Raw genomic sequence first — 17,925 nt, forward strand, 5'->3', positions numbered from 1 at the left:
TTAGCACCATCTTCTGTTTGGGAGGATTTTCACTGGAATGTAATTACAGATGGAATTGTTGCAACCCTCTGGAATGTCAGCTGGACAGTCAAGGAAGTTCAAATAAATGTGAACTGCTAATTTTTGTGAACTCTTATATGATCTGCAGCTCATGTGCAAAAAAGACAAAAAGACAAGATCAACATTATGTAATATAAAACAAAGTCTTGTAGGAATACACTGAAAGATAATATAACCAATATAGGTTGTATCACCTTTCAGCTGGTTAATTTTTTTGTTATTATTTTTGATTTTGTGTTTTCCTCCAATTTTCACTCAGCTTATTTGACCAATTGGATATTTAGGCTTGTCTCAATGCCAGCAGATGATGTGGCTGGGTTCAATCCTGGTCTGTAGTCTGTGCTTCAAACAAATATTATTAAAACTCTGTTTTATGGCATGGGCATTGATTGCAGTCTCTCAATGTGCTGTAGAATTATTGTATCCTACCATAACCCACTGCAACCCCTTGGTGAGAAAAGGCCTTCATGATTTAATAACTAAGTGTTTTATACTATGAGGTCTGTATCAACATTAGTATCAACAATACTAAATGATCACATATTTATATCCCTGAGGCATTTTTTTCCACTGCCAAAACATACACTATGTTTTATTTATGAAATTTTAACCGTTGTGTAGATTTCTGGTTCATAAATATTCAAGCACAATAACTAAACTCTTTTCCAAAGACACCACTACATAAACACAGTTCATACAGATGAACAGTTCTTGACTCTCTGCCAAGTGTCATGCACGTGTGGTTCTGTGTCATGCCATCTGCAGGGTCATGTACATTTCTTAAGATTTAGCCGTCATATTGCTCAAGACTAAGATGGCTCCATGTTTTATTGGGTTAAAATTATAAAGCTTCAGAGGTCATCACAGACTGCTGATAGACTGATTTACTATTGTCTTATAGCTAAGAACAGTGCTGGCCATTTTCCACGTCATATAAGAAGACAGGGGAGCTCTAATGTACTGGATTGGAAGAGATTTAACTGCTCAAGTTAAGACATGAATAAACATGTTTAGTGCCAAAATACACCCAAACTAATGCCCAGCATAAGGACAGTAAAGCCAAAGTGCACTAAAGCTAAATAATTACCGAAAGCATGTTTATATTGTGACCAAGATATTATTCTTAAATGTTATGTAATGAGATACACTAAATAGCCACAATGATGTTGTCTTGCAGTCCTGTAATGTGCCTTTTCCAGGTTTTTTTTTTTAAATCTTCTTTTACTTACTTCTATATTATTTCTATATTTTCCTATTGGCTGTCAGTACTCCCTGTGGGACATTATTCCCTAACTCCTCCTCAGATACCTGCTCTGGAATATTTATATAATGTTAGCTAGGTAGTGTTTCAGTTGTCCGTCTTCATTCATATTGTTTAGCCTAAGGTTATTAAAACAGATTTATTTCATCCACTGCAATCAAATGTGATGTGAACACACAGTACTTCTTATGCTTATGGCATTTCCGTTCAGTGAAATTAATTCATGTCCATTTGGCAGAAAGTACTCCTCCTCAAATATTTTTCTTAAAAAAAACATAATACAGTCACATTATTGTCTGAGCTGAGGACTGAGTAAATTTGACACCGTAGATCTTGGTAAAAAAAAAAAACACACACACACACATATTTAATTTGTTCTGTATTCATGGTATCTTGAAATTAAATGTAGGTATCCATAAATCAAGTGATTGTTATCTTTATCTTTTTTACATCCTCTATGGACATTCAGAATTTTTTTTTTTTTGCAGAGATGCACTGGTCAAGGTAAGGCAAGCTTGTGACACTACTCAAAGGTGCTACTTGCTTTTCCCTGTGATGTCAAGCCTGCATAGTGGATTGCTATGCTCAGTTCCTTCCTCTTTGGTAAGAAGCTGTTCAGAACTGTTTATATTTTAGACTGTCGTATAAAATCACCTTAATTATTCCTTAATTAGCTCTTTTTCCATGCAAGGAAAATGTCTGTGAAGTGAAACAACCTGCCGTTTCGCAGTGAAATTCTTCTGGCACTGGGTACTTTCACCAGTGTGAATTCTCTGGCCAGCAGTGCAGTTGTATTTGCAAGTGGGACACTTTTCACACAGCAAGTATTGTGATGAATTGTCTGATGTTCCTACAATCAGATGTACTGAAGAAAAAGGTGTTTCCACACTGTGTAGACTAGAAATGACTCTCTCCTGTGTGACCTCTCTGACTGGCTGATTCAAACAAAAGTGTGCACAGCTCCTGTGGGAAAACAAAACCATGCATAGCATAAACAATAAAAACAAATATAGCAAACAGTTTAGCATTAAAATCTGGATGGTAGGAGACCATGTCAGACAAAATACCTTGAAGCCAAATACTTTTTCCCTAAACAGAGTTCAGTGTTTATGCATGTCACATAGTTTGTATCCTCAGAGTATTAATAGTTCCTAGCCAATGTGAGGGAAACATATATGAAACACACATGCAGTTCACATTGTATACTTAAATGGGAACCGCTATCCCCCTGTTCTACAACTCAACTGAGACATGATCAATGCTCTTACAAGACCTGCACCTGAAAGTATTTACCACAGTGTTGTAGAAAGACTTGGGGAAAAAAGAGCCAAACTAGAGCTACAATGTTTCCTGGAAAGTCACCGAGCTACAGCAACACTTTATTCTGAAAAAGGGTAGCAAGCCTAAGAATGGTGTTAGCAATGTACAACTTGTCAGTTCCAGAACTGCTTTTCATGGCCAACTCATTCAAACAATGCCAGTCATCAGTACATTTTTCTCCACCGCAGAACATAGTATATGTATAGGTATATACACTGTTTGCCTCAGTAAACAAAACCATTTCTACGAACTCAAATAAAGCTGATGTCCTGTGCACTGTTAAATTACTTGTGAATGTTTCTGAAAGCATGTATAGACTACCCACCTGATTCTTTGCTTTGTTTGCATATTTCTGCCAAACACATTCATACAGAAATAACGGGATCACTACAGTTCTACAGTTACACCACACTTTTCACATTTTAACGGTTTCTCTCTGGAATGATGTCCCTGGTGATTGCAGTGTTATACAAATGTAATTCTTCTCACATTGTAAACAAATTAAAAGGTTCTTTCCTCTGTGGATTCTCTGATGCTTCTTTATTTAAGGTAATGAGCAAAAACTCTCTTCACAATACACAACAAAACTGTTTTCTTCCTCATCCTTTCCTTGCTGGTTGAGATGGGACTGTTCTTGCAAGAAGTACATCTGTGTTTATCTGTAGTCTTTGAAATGGGCTTTTTGATCCTCTGGGTCACTGTACCACACAGTTGTCCCACTGCTGCTCAATGGCTGTCCATCCACCAGCAGAATTCCATGATATGTGATGCAATTAATTGACTTTGTACCACTAACGTGTGGCTCACAGGACACTGAAATGTCACAAAGCACTGTAGAATAATTACATTTCGGATACCACCCATTCAAATATGCCAAAATACATAGCTGCTCAACATTTTTCACCGGCGGGGCTAATGATTGACCAAGCCTCCGGTAAGGTGGTGGCGCTATTCCATATTATTTAACCACCGATCTAGTTGTGTAGCTCTTTGTATTTAACTCTGTCAGTGCTTAGTCGCATGTATATTGTAGTCACACCAAACACCGATCCTGAATCAGCCAGCCCATTTCTTATAAAATTTGGGGAGCAGACGAGAGATGTTTTTGACCTGATCCTGAAACCGCTACTGGAAGCAGTATGTACTTTGGCAGCGCACCATTTTCCACAGCAACTACACGGTGTAGATCTTTGCATGTAGCTGGCTTTCTTAACGTTAAAGGTTCAAAGGCCCAGGACAGAAAGCAAAAGGTATAGATGGCGAAATGTAGCAATATCTACTTTTAAGAAGAAGAAAGTGACTGCTGACATGTCGTCTGACCTTCGCTTGCCTGTATATTTAACCAGCTAGCTAGGCAGCTGACTAACAAGAATGAGTTAAAATAGCTTGACCGAGGATAGCAAGTGGCAGATAACGTTAAATTCAGTTGCAAAGATAGCTCTCTAGCTACCATCTGACTTGCTTATTTTATCATTCGCATGTTTTTCATCATTTTAAGTGAATGTGTTTGACATGACTGTCAACATCTATCGTGACATTTCAGAGAGATTTTTAGAAGTAAACCAGTACAGGTTGCAGTTGGGTATCACAGACATATCATTGTGGACTTGTTAATGCTTACTTAGAGACGAGTGTCAACCTGTTTGTAGTTAATTGTTACCTAACTGTTAATGTACCCTGTGCTGTACGATGCACGGTGATTCAGATTGTTCGGTCTTTAAGTAAACTGATTTTAAACAAAACTCCATTTCAATACTAATCAACACACTATGTCTACCTCCCTACATCATGCGCATCAGTGAATTTGGCAGATTTGCAAAATAATTACACGAAGTGGTTTTTAGAGCTTTCGATGGAAAACGAATATGAGACTGCAATTTCGAAATTAGGAGTTACACTCCTTAGCAGTAGGCGATCGACTTTTCTCTTTGGAAAATTAATGACCCTTTCTGCTGTTGTAGAATAAACTGGCAATCATGTCGGACCCTTGGAAGGAGTGCATGGACCACTGCATTGCTGTGACTAAGGAGGCTGGAAAGGTGAGAGTCTTCATCGCAGTGGAAGGAGACCTTACAACAAAATTCAGAAAACAAGCGCCCTACTTTTAGAAGGAAGAGAATCCTCCTGGACATCAATTGAATAGTCTTGGACAAAGAAGGCTGTCATTTCATTCTCTTTTTCATTTGTAATCTCATGGGTTATTTTGTCCAGGTAGGACTGGAATGTCTTAGTTGTCTCTAAATTGGTAGTACTGTTGAGGTTAAGAGGGGAGAGACTTTGAAGATTGGCTAAAAATGGACTTGAGACTAATAAATGTCCACTTAAACCTTTGGTAATCAATTTTTGGTAACACTTAATAATAAAGTCCAGTTACAGTAATTACCCATTATTTATCACAGTAATACTAATAATACTAGTAATTACTTATCACGGTAATTGAAGGCACTGCAAAACAAGTAAATTAATGCTTTATTTTATTTAATGTTTTTAATGTGATAATAAATCATTTACAAGGTGCGAGTAGTGTCTACTTTGGTGCAGTCGTGCTAAAAGCAATAAATCCATGCATTAATCCATCAGTACATCAGTTCTCAAATGAAATCACTACATATGTAATTAATTATTGTTATTTTATTGATTTTTGAGGGGTTTATGGTCCCTTAAGTACTTCATTGACATTGGTGTATACTGCAGTTGCTCCTTGTCTTAGCTGCTATTACCAGATATTAATGCTACAAAGTCATTTTTAAATGTAAAAGCCCATGGGTGACTATCTTTAGTCTTCAACAGCAGAACTGGTGTCAAGTTTTCACTCCTCAGAGGTTTATGATCAAATTGGGCCAAATAACCTGGGTTTTCCATGCCTGGATTAATAGCGTCCCACGGTCCCAGCAGGCGCCTGGCTGTTGAAGACTGCCTTTGGCCATCAAACCTGACCCACATCTGGGGCTTGGACACAGAACAGAAGGATGAGCTGAAATGCATTTCATTTGAGCCCAAAATGAACCCTCTGCCAAGCACAGTGAAAAATGGTATATGTTTCTTTCTCCCAAACTGTGTCCGCTTTCCTTTCTTCTCATCTTTTGCAGACATATTTGTCTCTCCATTTTTTTTCTTTGACAACTGGTGCACAAGTACAGCATGTTCAAATTGACCCGTGTGGTTGTAGTCCTTCTGTCCTTTTAATTGGTGGTGTTTTGTTTGCTCAGATGATCCGTGAGGCACTGAAGAAGGACATTCCCATCATGCAGAAGAGCTCCCCAGTAGATCTGGTGACGGAGACGGACCAGAAGGTGGAGGCCCTGATCATATCCTCCATTAAGGAGAGGTATCCCACTCACAGGTAACACGCACTGCACTCAGACACTTCAGTCAGAAAGAGATAGTGTTACAGCTCACCAGATTCACTTTCCTCTATCAGTGTTTCTTTGTTGGAAGATTCATGTTCAAGAATCAGTTTGTGTTTTAAAAACACTTACATGTCGGCCTGCTGTCACCCCTTGAGTCTGATTCCTGAAATGTGAAGACTTGTTCAGTTCAGTTACTCTGACCCTCTCACATGGCACCCAAACAACATTCACCTGTGTCAGATTTAGTTTGTAATAGTGGCTTCACATTGTGGTTCCACCCCAGAATTGCGCAAGACAAACTATTTATTTAATTATTTGTCTGTGATTGGGTTGGTCTGATACTATATTGTTAGTATTCTGTCATACTAGACTTACATCTGCTGCACTGATTTCTAAATCTGAGTTGGGTCATCACATAGTGGTGAGAAGGTGAGGTGCCAACTGCAAGGAAGGCAAAGAAAAAATTATTGATTGATTGGAACGAAAATTAACCGCAAACCTAGTGAAAATTGCCCATTGGTGTGGAAGCCATGGCGCACTGATATTTCTCCTCTGTCTTATTTTGTTTGCTTCTCCCAGTTTTATTGGTGAGGAGTCTGTGGCGGCAGGAGCTCCCAGTATTCTCACGGACAATCCCACCTGGATCATTGACCCCATTGATGGAACAACCAACTTCGTCCACAGGTTCGTCTGCCACACCACCTTTTGGAAAGCTATTGTTGAAACTGCAAAGATCCATCTAATAGTTACTCCACTGAGACAATTGCAGCTAAAGCTGCAGTGTAGAAATTAAAGCAGCATGTGACATTACAAGCTACTTGAAACATTTGATACTTTGTTGTTTCTTCGATGCTAATGTAGCACATTTTTTATTTATACTTTTTCATTTCATGTTTTGATCAATCATGTAAGCTACATGAATGCATTCTCATTATCTGTTTGGATTTGAATTGTTCTCTTTATTTTTCATTCAATTTTGGATTTGATTGTCATTTCTCCTCCAATTTGAGAAGAATAAGTTAAGTTGTCCACTTTTTTAGTACTATTATCTATGTGCCAAGTCATAAATTAGGTGAAATCTGACACAACAATTATTGTGGATTGTGCATAAGTGTGAAATAGTTGATGAAATTAGTCACTTATCTTCATTCTTCAGGGGAAACACAACTTCCAACTGTTAACATTAAAACAAAACAAATGTAGTTATAAATAGCATGGTAGCAGTAGTAATAAGTAGCTTACTACTGCTGAATTTTTTCAAAAGTTGTTGGCCACAGTACTGTGGCTAATTTAACACACTGTTTCATAGCACTCTAATGATCACTCTCTACTAAGTTACAGGAGGAATTGCCCAAGGGAGGTACAGGACATAATTTTTCATGTTTCTCATTTCTTTTCAGGTTCCCATTTGTATCTGTATCCATTGGGTTCACTGTTAACAAAGAGGTAAAGCTGTAGTATCTGATAATGCAAAATATTGTCATGGGTGTCAACAACAAATGCCTCCACAGCACCAGTACTGGGTTGCACATGTAGGGGCCTGTCAGCTTTTCAGTGAGGGAATCAATCCCATCAATATTCAGTCTGTCCAGGCTTTGAGAATAGACTGGCTCGGTTAGCTGGATTGCTGTTAACTGATTTGGATGGTCTCCTGTGGGCTTAAAAGCCTTTAGAAGTCCTTAGTGCAGCTGATGAACTGAGAGACTGCATTATGGAAACAACGGGTCCTCTTTGTCCTTGTGATCCTTAAATAATCAGGCAATTCTGGCATGTTTTTACAACCAAAAAAGCCCTGCTGCACATACCCACAAGCTTGTCTAATGGTACAAATTTGCCACATTCATTGATGGGACCTGAAGGATACAGCAGTGTAAGAGTGACTGGTCAGCGCATATTATTTTTAAGTCAGGAAGAATCATAATATCATCAGAGGGAGATTCCACAACTCAGACTTCGTATCTTCCTTGTTCATGGGCTCCTTGGTTGGGTAGAGCTAATTTAGTACCGTGGATTGTTCAGCTCCTATACGGCATGTGAAACCCGGGGCCACTTGTGTTCCCACAGATTGAGTTTGGCGTTGTGTACAGCTGCATTGAGGAGAAGATGTATACAGCCCGCAAGGGAAAGGGAGCCTTCTGTAACGGAGTCCCAATCAAAGTGTCAGGGCAAGAAGGTGAGGTGCTCATCGTTGTCGTCATCAGTATCATTTACAGATCATTAATTAATGCTGATGTGATGTAATGGTGTGAGCTCTGCGTGTAGGTGAGAAGTGGGATCTTGGGGAACAAACGCCATGAGATGGAGTTTCCATCAAGTTATGATTCAAATTATTCTTGAAGCATATTCATGTTTGCATAAGGATTACATTTTTGCTTTCAAACGCCAAGCCAAGTTTACCGCTTACCTTTATGGAAGCTGAGAAAATTATACCTTTTCCATCTAGCTTGACTGCTTGTGGCCTTGAAAAATTTTACCAAGAAAAATTTGAAGTGAGATATAATGTTTCTAGCCGTTTGTTTGCCAACCATGCCAGGGTCATGAGATGGGAGACTTGTCACACTGCAGCATATGTTAATTTCAAACCAATTATGTAGTATTAGTTTCAGCAAAATGTCAACTTACGTGGAATAAACCCCTCACAAAAATGCCGCAATTTTATGTCTTATTTTCACACAGCTCTCACTCTCCCTCTGTAGATATCCCAACTTTCTCATTCTCCATCTGTAGATATAACAAAGTCGCTTGTGTTGACGGAAATGGGGCTGAAGAAGGATCCTGAACACTTCAAAGCAGTGATGTCCAACATGCAGAAGATCCTGACCATCCCTGTCCATGGGTTTGTTATTGATTATTGAACACTACTGTTATTGAACGCTCTTTCATGTCTTTGAATTTTAGTGATTTGACCCTTTCAGACTTGATAATTTGATTAATTTTCTATTTAAAAATGAAAAGATAGCTCTCTTAACTTCTGATTTGTCACAACAGTGCATGGTGCCTCACATTATACCACCAAAGCTGAAAGCTCATACAAATTCACTCACCATGGCTTGTTGATCTCTAGTGCCCTGAATTGCCTGTGTAAATTCTGTATTTGTCGTCTTTCAGTTTTTGTCTTTGAGGTATTGGTGTCATTTCCTATCAAGGTGTGCTTTAATTTTGGCCAGAGAGTAAGTTTCAGTGAAAGACAATGGGTCACATGTATCAACAGTGCGTACGCACTAAAATTGTGCTGAGCGCTTCTCTACACATAAAACGGTATTTATGAAAAGATACTTCCCGAAGAAAACACGCGTGTTTCGGGAGAAAACCTCTGTGCATAGTCTCGAGGTGGCGTACACATAAAATTTGTAATTTGCAGATTGGCGAGACCAAGAAGAACTAATGGTGATGCAAGTAAACGGGTCTTGTGTCAATCATTGATGAGCGTTATGGCGCCAGGTCCCAGCACCAGGATGAAGTGACTGAGGGGGCACTTGAAAATGGCAAGGGGGAAAATCTTTTTATATAGTAAAACAGTAGGTTATCATCCTGCTATTGCCTATTTCTGCATTTTTTTCATCCTGCGGGTAGCAATATACAACAGTGACAGTCAGGGTTTTTTCCAATGCTTCAATTCACTGTATATTCACAGTACCCCCCCCCCCCCCCCCCATTTAAGTTTTATGTACCCTATAAAAAAATAGCAAAAACAACAAAAATATTGGAAATGTTGGAATACTCGTTGGAAACGACACAGGGAAGTAAAGTTTCGGCCGATGAGAGAGAGGGAGGGAGAGAGAGAGAGCGAGAGAGAGAGCTGTATGGCATGAGCAGAAAGACAGAAAAAGCGATCTAACTATCTTTGTTTTTTTTTACTTAATGACCTTGACACTGTTGCCTATTATTTTGTTGATTTTAGCAGTCATCTCCCAGTGGTTAGAATCGTTCATAAATTGTATTATTTCGCGTCTTGTAGATCTATGTTCCGAGTGCTCCGATTCCCTAGAGTGCGAGGACACTCAGGTTTAAAATCCGACCACTTCTTTTTCTTCTCCTCCACTGTACGCACCTCTGCTGAAACTGCATTCATAGCAGTCACCACTTTGAGCCACTCCGCATTTTTCCGTCAATTTGAAATGCCAGTAGTCTGGCCTCCAAAAGGACGTTTTTTTCTCCTCTCTACCTCATCACCTCTATCTCCGTGTCCGAATAATTTCTTTTCTTACGTCCTACCATTGATCCTCAACATCAATCTCTGCGTTTCACTCAGATTTACCCGGGATCTTTAATATGCTAATTAGACTAAATAAAGGCGTGTCTCGGTCCATATAAGAACAATTGTGGGAGTGGACGTTAAGTGTGTTCATGTGCACATAATCTATGGCTCATTTAATTTACGCTCAGATTTATGAAGACATTTAGGCGTATGTGGTATTTGATAACTCTGACGAACAACCTCCGTACACAAATCGTGAGATTGTGTGTACGCATGGTCCTACAGCAAGTTGTACACAAAGATTGATACATATGGCCCCATAAGTGGTGCAGACATGTAGATTTCATTGATTACATTTTTAGACGTAATAAATGCTCAGGAGAATGTTGGTGCTGTTCAGCATATTCAGCCATATGTTATCACTGGTTTTCCTTTTTTCAAGCCCTTGCACACAAACATTACTTTTGAGAGAAAGAAATACATACACACATCTGTACACTGTTTAATAATAATATAATATTAAAAGGGCACTAATGATCATCATCCATTGAGGATACAGCAGGAGTGAAAACTGTGAGGGAAATCCTGAACTCTGCTGTTCAGAAAATCTGAGGATTTACTGGTAAAGATTATCCACACTTGACTGTGCTGTGAAATTTGGTACAGCACAGTACCAACAATTCAGGCAGCAGAATGGCACAGAACACAAGTCAAGACCGCAGCTCTACTTTCACACCATGTATTACATGATGACATAATGTAGACACTCACCCAATCGTGCTTTTCAATTAACTATAGTAGTTACTGTCCAGGAGGCAAGAACAGGGAGAGACAGGATCCCCATTACTAGTAAATTAAGCTGGTTGAAGAAGGGTACGGTATGTGCAAGGAAACAAAGCACTCAGTTAACGGTCACTTTGTGCAGATTTAATTGGGGTCAGTCCTGTAGTGTAATGTTGGCTCATGCAGATATATAAGCGGTTCTGATGTGTGCACTTTACCTGAGCGCTCGTTAGACAGGCGCTACCATGTAAGCATAGACCTTGTTCGTATTTTATGCTAGCATATTTTATTTTGCATGCAGCTATTTTGCAATACAGGAGAGCTTTTGTAAGTATCCTGATGTTCAAAAATTTGCAGTAAGTACAAAGTACAATGACTTTGTTCCAATACTTGATTCATGTACATGTACATCATGTATGAAGGAAAAGTCAATTGAAAGTGCAGTGCCAATACTTTACTGTGTCTTCATGGCAGCAAGATGGAACCCAGAAATCAACCCCAGAGAAAGCCTTTCTAGTGCTTGCCTTTGGTAGCTAACCAAAGTCCTTTTTTTTGTCTTTAACGTCTATCCCGATTCCCTCTGTTGTAGTATCCGTTCTCCAGGCAGTGCAGCGGTGAACATGTGTCTGGTGGCTTGCGGGTCAGCTGACGCCTACTACCACATTGGGATCCACTGCTGGGACATGGCCGGGGGCGCTGCCATTGTCACTGAGGCTGGGGGGGTTATTATGGACATCACGGGTAAGCCACACGGAAGGGGGCGCCGGGGCACGCTTTTACTGAACAACTTCAGCAGTGACTGTACTCTGGAGGGTTCAGCCAGAAAGCGTCAGAAAACAAGGGTATTGAATGAGAGATCACTGAAAGCGAGAAGGCTGAAAGCATATTTTATGTGATAGATTTGAACAAGTGTTACAATTGCTGTCATTTTACTGTGCTTGTTTCTGCATCAAAGTATGTTTGACTGCTTGAGTCTGTTACTGAACCACCACTCTCTTGTGATTCAGTGTTACTGACACAATGATGCCTCAGGAAATTTGCAACCGCAGCACAACCTGGTGCTGGTGCAGTAACTGTGTGTTTGTTCAGTCTGACCTGGCTTATATGTTGGTATTTAACAAAATCAAGAGAAATTAAGAGTAATTAACACATTACTCAGTTTAAATTGGTTGATCCCTGCCATTTTGTTACAATTAATGAGTTACTTGTTACTTAAAAGTTAACTATGACAAGCCAATGTTTTGAAAGAAACCTCTCTTTTGAGGGACACGTTGAGTGGGTTTTTGTAACGCCTAGGTATCAAGGTATCATTGTGCATTTTGACCATTTTGATACAAATTTATACAAACAGCCTGACTGGCAAAATGATTCCTTGCCCACCAAGTGGAAAGGGGCCTTATGTGTTAGTGATATGCCTCTGTGGTTCCAGTCTATCCCTAGATTGGTTCCATAAAAGTGATTTCTATTTATACGTTGATGAAACTTGTCCTGACTTTAATCCTCACTTTCCCCAAGAACTTGATCAATTTTTGTGTAAAATGTGAAACATAATGATAATAGTTTTTCCCTGAGATCCTGTCTCTAACTCAGCCAGTTGTGTTGTGGGTACAGCTAGCCTGTAAGAAAAAACGATGAAATCGTACTGGAGGTGCCATTAGTAATGATCCAGTAACAACTAAGGACTTAGGGGTTTAGTAGAGACTGTACAGATGGCGTTATGAAAGAACGTCCATGCTGTCGATGCAGCTGCCCCCTCATGCGCTGGGTGAATCCGTTTTGTGACGTACCTGGCTTTTGTCTTGGTGTTCTCAGGAGGCCCGTTTGACCTGATGTCCCGGAGGCTCATTACAGCGAGTAGCAGAGCCATCGCGGAGCACATTGCGCAGCAGCTCCAAGAATTTCCATGTGGGCGAGACGACGCTGTGAACTAGACCGCAGGCTTATGCAGTCCAGTTTATCAGCCCTGTGGGACTCTTACACACACACTCACACACACACACACAGACACACACCACTGCACCACTTGTCTTGCCTTATAGAATGCAATTCCTCATGCACTCTGTTGTGTATGCGGACAGTTTGTTCACGTGTTGATGTTAAATTAACCTCTGTATACATATTTGGTCTTAAGGTATAACAGACTGAACAAGGTCACATGCGTGCCCTGTGCTTTTATGAGGTAATTTCAATTTTAGTAATCTCAGGTCTCACTGAAATAAGATATGCATTTTAAAATTGAAGGGAAGAGCAGTAAGGTAGCGTCTTGTGGCTTTCTGGTTTATGGAAAGCCTTGTGGCTTTCTGGAAACATCGGTGTGGTAGCAGCAATCTAGTACAGGAGTACTGTTGTACAGCACAGGCTTGTGAACTTGAGGCTGGCTCCTTGAACTTACCTTTAAATTGCTAATCACCTGGAACCTGTTTTGTGTGATTAACAAATGTTCCAGTGTCAAGGAGTACCTCAATACTCCTTATAAATATAAAGATTTGATTACAATGAAGATACACAGTCTTAACTGTGTCCTCAAATGTTAATACATGAGATATGTTAATACAAAAGATAATGCCACCACATCAGACAAAATTAAGTAAAAAGGATTCAGGTGAAGATGGTCTTTATTGAAGTTGGCACTTCCATTAACCATACAAAACGATCAAAACAGGAATAGAATAATTAATATCCTAGAGGTAAGTTGTTTGCTTCCTGTTTCAAGTTCACAGGCCTGTACTGGTATCAGCAACCAGTTGCAAGCATGCACTACATGATCCATCCAGGTGGACGTAAAGGTAAATGAGGTGTTCTCTTGCATTAAGGTAACCAGGGACTGTGTACCACAATAAGATAAAACCAAGGGAAAGTATTTGGTCGGACTATAGATCAGCCTTGAATTGGCCTCAGAATTGGCATGCACTCAATATGGCCAACTAAATACTTTCCCTAGGGTTCATTTTTCAAGTAATTAGGGGCTTTTTCCATTGAACTTAAAATTACTTTGAAGCCCCAGGTAGCCATATATGTAAAATGGTAAATGTAATTCTAAACAGCCTTATGTGCCATTTGAAGCTCATGTTCCCTTAATTATTTTGTCTTCTTTCTTTTATAAACATGATTTGTCCATTAAACTCCGACTGCTACTTAAACATTGTTTTGGCAGCCCTCTCTCACTTTTGAAAGGAAGTAGTAGGAATGACTTTAATCTACCTCTAATATTGCTGATGTCTAAGTTGCTCTACATAACTGTGGAAAATCTCTTCAAAGAAAATGCTCTCCTGGTCAAAATTGTCTAACTTACTTTCTTTTAAAACATTAGGCAAGGTTTTATAAACTGATATTACCTGAACAAATCTATTATGTGGAACAGAAGCCAGTATTAAGACGACTTGAATTCCATTTGCATTAATGTCCGTGGTTGTATAATTTGCTGTAAAAATCTTGACAGTGGTTTTAATCATATCCAAGTCTTTTAGATTATCTTGTGTCAACAATTTTGGTTTTACTTGAACTGCAATAGAGGTTGCAATTATTTTCTGTGTTAGTGGTACATTTTTTCCAGTGTTGGGTCTGTTTCAGTATCTACATTTGACATTTTTTATTCGCTATTATGTAATGCACATGCTTCATTGTTAGGCCACTGAGTGTGGCCCTGTGACTTTCTCACCGATTGCCAACTCCTCTAAGATTCATCCACACGTGACATTCAAATCTTGTGTGATGGCTTTTATTCTGAAAAGGGGAAAACACTATTCAGTAAAGGGAGGAAGTGGAGCTACAGCAGTGCAGTGGGTGTTTCTTTGTTCTGAGAACTGCTGTATGAGTTACTGTAATACTTCTGTGAATCTGTGCTCAATCTTCCAGCGTGTAGTACTGCTTGTGAGGGTAATACCGTGTATTCAGTGTCTTGCTGCGGTGTAATGAAGGAGGCAAGAAAATGGTTGCACATTGGTTGAAATAAAAATAAAAATATATTCAAAAGGGACTTTTTCTATCAAATGGTTTTTGTAATTTGAGAATTTTGCAGTTTCCGGTTTTCTGCTCTGTCTGGCCACGGTTGGCTGTTTCCTGATAAAGCAAATGTACTCGACATCCATCAAGCTTACTGATCAGAGGAAACATGACGAAAACCGGACAGCATCACATCTGACCAAAAAAAATACAAAAAACAAAAAACGACATGGTTCATTTTGCTTTGCGTAATTAAGATACTACACAAAAACATTGAAGCCACTCGTAGATGCCATCTACAGAAATTAGTTTTTTTTAAGAAATGATTTCAAATGAAAAATATATTGTGCTTGATTGTTTAGGTATACCTGGCTCAAAAACATATGGAAACCTTGAATCATATTTTTATCTGAACAAGAGCAAAAAGTGAAATTCGCAATTGTCTTACAACATGAATAAAGCTTTATTTCAATAAGCAACCATAAGGATCTTCAATGCCCTTTGACATAAGATCTGAGTAAGCCCTATTATAATTAACAATGCAGCAAACAGACTTGCATCATTCATGTTAAAAATGGTTTAAATAACTTGGACTATACTTAATTTAACAGCAGAGAAGTACTGTATTCTTCACTAATGTGGCTGGTCTGTTACTACACAGTTTATTTCAATGAATAGTTGAAATAGGTGATTCAGTGGAAAGACAGGCACAGGCAGTTCATGAAATTGTTTTTTTTTTTTTTTGAGAATCATGCTTTTATTCATGACATGTTCATATTTATGGTACATTACATTATTGATGTTTAACAGATGCTCTTATCTAGAGTCACTTGCAGTGTTATCCATTTATACAGGTTGATATTTACTGAGGCAATTGTGGGTTAAGTACCTTGCCCACGGGTACAGCAGCAGTGCCCCAGCAGGGAATTGAACCAGTAACCTTTTGGTTACAAGTCTGGCTCCTTAACCGCTGAGCTACACTGCCACCTGCAGGAGTAGCAGGAGTAAGGGGTAAACATAAGAATTCATCATTAAAATGATAAAATAATTCCAGACTTGAGAGAGAAAACCCCTGACAAGTCACTGCTTTTTAAAGTCATTCAGATTCATGGCTTTTTTACCCTTTGCAGATGTCATCAAGTCCCTAGTGGTGACCAATATGGAGCTAGCAGAGTGGGTTGATATAGCAGTATCCACTCTGACATCCAACATTCACAGGCTGCTGAAGATCCCAATCCATGGGTAACATCTAGCTGCCATGCATAAAAGAAGTTATGATGGATTGGATTTACCTTTTTTTTCTGATCACATCAGGGTTAGCCAGTAGCCAGAAAGGGGAGCAACAGTCCTACAGCCTACCAATGATAGCCTTAGGCAAACACATAACATTTGACAAATACCTTTGAACAGCTTGTTTACCTGAGATAATAGTAGAACAGTCACATTTTGTGTGACCTTTCAATCAAGTCAACTTCCAATCATGTAAACTACTCCTGGTCAATGAGGATCAGGGAAGTGAGTGGCATGCTATATTTAACCCCGCCGCTTGGCTGATCAAAGCAGGTTTTGTAATCTGTGTCCACTGATGTTCATCCTCACAGTGTGTGCACTTAATGATGCCAACTGGACCTTTGTATCCATCAGTATCCGTGCTATGGGCCCAGCAGCAGCGGATGTGTGCCTAGCGACCACAGGTGCCACTGATGCTTTCTCCATATTGGGATGTACTGTTGGAACATCACTGACTCCACTCTTGTTGTCTCCAAGGCTGGATTGTCAACTAACGTGCTTGCTTAGGTGTCTAATAATAATAATCATCATCATCATCACCATCATCATCATAATCATAATAATAATAATAATATTATAACTTTGTTGGCCATTGTCAATGCCTATGATGACTCAAAATCTGACATTGCACCAATGCATGTGTTGCATATCTATAATATTGTTCCTTTATTCAGGCCTGCAAAGCAATCATGAATGTATTGGTCAGATTTTCACCAATCCTGACATAGCAAGGAGCTATGCTAGCTTAGCTAGCAACTAATAATACATAACGGATCTGTGAATGGAAATTTTATTTAGGTTTTCAATGGATGTGCCCTTGTTTTTGTAAATGGTCTTTTTCTATATGTCACTACTAGCTGTGCCAGAACAGAATGTCATTTGCACTTAAGATTATAGCCTTTTCAGTGCTAAACTTGGGTGCTATTAATTTTTGCTTGCAGAATGCTGCCATCTTGTGGTTGCTTATGTTCATATATCTGTTTCCGTTTCTCCCCTCACGTTTTCCTATGTTCACTTTCTATTTTATTCCTTGTTGACAAACTCTTTGATGGACCTTCTCTGATGACCCAAACTAAAATGAAATATATTGTAATATATTGACAAGTATGTTGTTCAGATTCAGTTTGTTTGTGCAAATACATTTAATGCAAAGGAGAAATAAACAGTCATATACCAAAATAGCAATAATTTACATATTTCTGATATATTGATAGAGCTAAAGAAATACATTCTCTAAAATATAGTCTCAATATGCATTATTTACATAGTGAAACACAACCTGTCTGGTTGTCATCTATCTATATTATCTACGTTACCTACAGAAATCCATAACCAAAAATAGTTTTTGTACTCATACATCCCTCTCTGTATCACAGTATCATACAGTGCTTTTGTTTATTGCAGACACTAATTTGAATGTTCCTGGTAACGTTTTTTAGAACAGAGTGGGGTGTTGGACTGAAAATGTGGCTTGAAGGGTTAACTGTAAACTACCAGTGCAACAAGACCCTCCCACATCTTGTCTTGACTGTGACCACATCCTGTCATAAAATTGCATTTAGATAAACAAACTTTCCCATACTTCTATCAAATTAGCTCTCCTCATCAAATAATTACAGCAGAGGTAAATGTATCACAAGAAAATGAATATTTAAGATTAGAGTTATAAAGTGCTATAACAAATAAATGTGTCTTTCACATTGGATACCACCCTTCACACC

At 39.0% G+C, this 17,925-nt stretch overlaps 1 protein-coding gene across 3 annotated transcripts; it reads left to right on the forward strand.

Moving 5' to 3' along the window:
- Positions 1-3,683: 3,683 nt before the first annotated feature.
- LOC118772744 (inositol monophosphatase 1-like) lies at positions 3,684-14,295 on the forward strand. 3 transcript variants are annotated; one of them, XM_036521318.1, is made up of 9 exons: positions 3,684-3,778; positions 4,603-4,680; positions 5,851-5,984; positions 6,571-6,675; positions 7,392-7,437; positions 8,056-8,164; positions 8,719-8,827; positions 11,562-11,713; positions 12,785-14,295. In XM_036521318.1, exons 2-9 carry the CDS (start codon positions 4,618-4,620, stop codon positions 12,901-12,903), a joined length of 837 nt encoding a protein of 278 aa, XP_036377211.1. In that variant the 5' UTR covers positions 3,684-3,778; positions 4,603-4,617; the 3' UTR covers positions 12,904-14,295. The 3 variants fall into 3 exon arrangements, with proteins under 3 accessions (XP_036377211.1, XP_036377212.1, XP_036377213.1); XM_036521319.1 differs by lacking the exon at positions 3,684-3,778 and adding an exon at positions 3,860-3,891; XM_036521320.1 differs by lacking the exon at positions 3,684-3,778 and adding an exon at positions 5,534-5,673 and having other exon boundaries at positions 4,636-4,680.
- Positions 14,296-17,925: the final 3,630 nt, after the last annotated feature.

This window comes from Megalops cyprinoides, chromosome 2, assembly GCF_013368585.1.
Source record: "Megalops cyprinoides isolate fMegCyp1 chromosome 2, fMegCyp1.pri, whole genome shotgun sequence".
NCBI lineage: Eukaryota > Metazoa > Chordata > Actinopteri > Elopiformes > Megalopidae > Megalops > Megalops cyprinoides.

Excerpts from the sequence above, each read along its gene's own strand:
- LOC118772744 (XM_036521318.1), top strand. The coding sequence starts at position 4,618 with ATGTCGGACCCTTGGAAGGAGTGCATGGACCACTGCATTGCTGTGACT. Across the intron at positions 6,676-7,391 it reads ACAACCAACTTCGTCCACAG|GTTCCCATTTGTATCTGTAT; the intron begins GTTCGTCTGCCA and ends ATTTCTTTTCAG. Across the intron at positions 8,165-8,718 it reads CAAAGTGTCAGGGCAAGAAG|ATATAACAAAGTCGCTTGTG; the intron begins GTGAGGTGCTCA and ends CTCCATCTGTAG.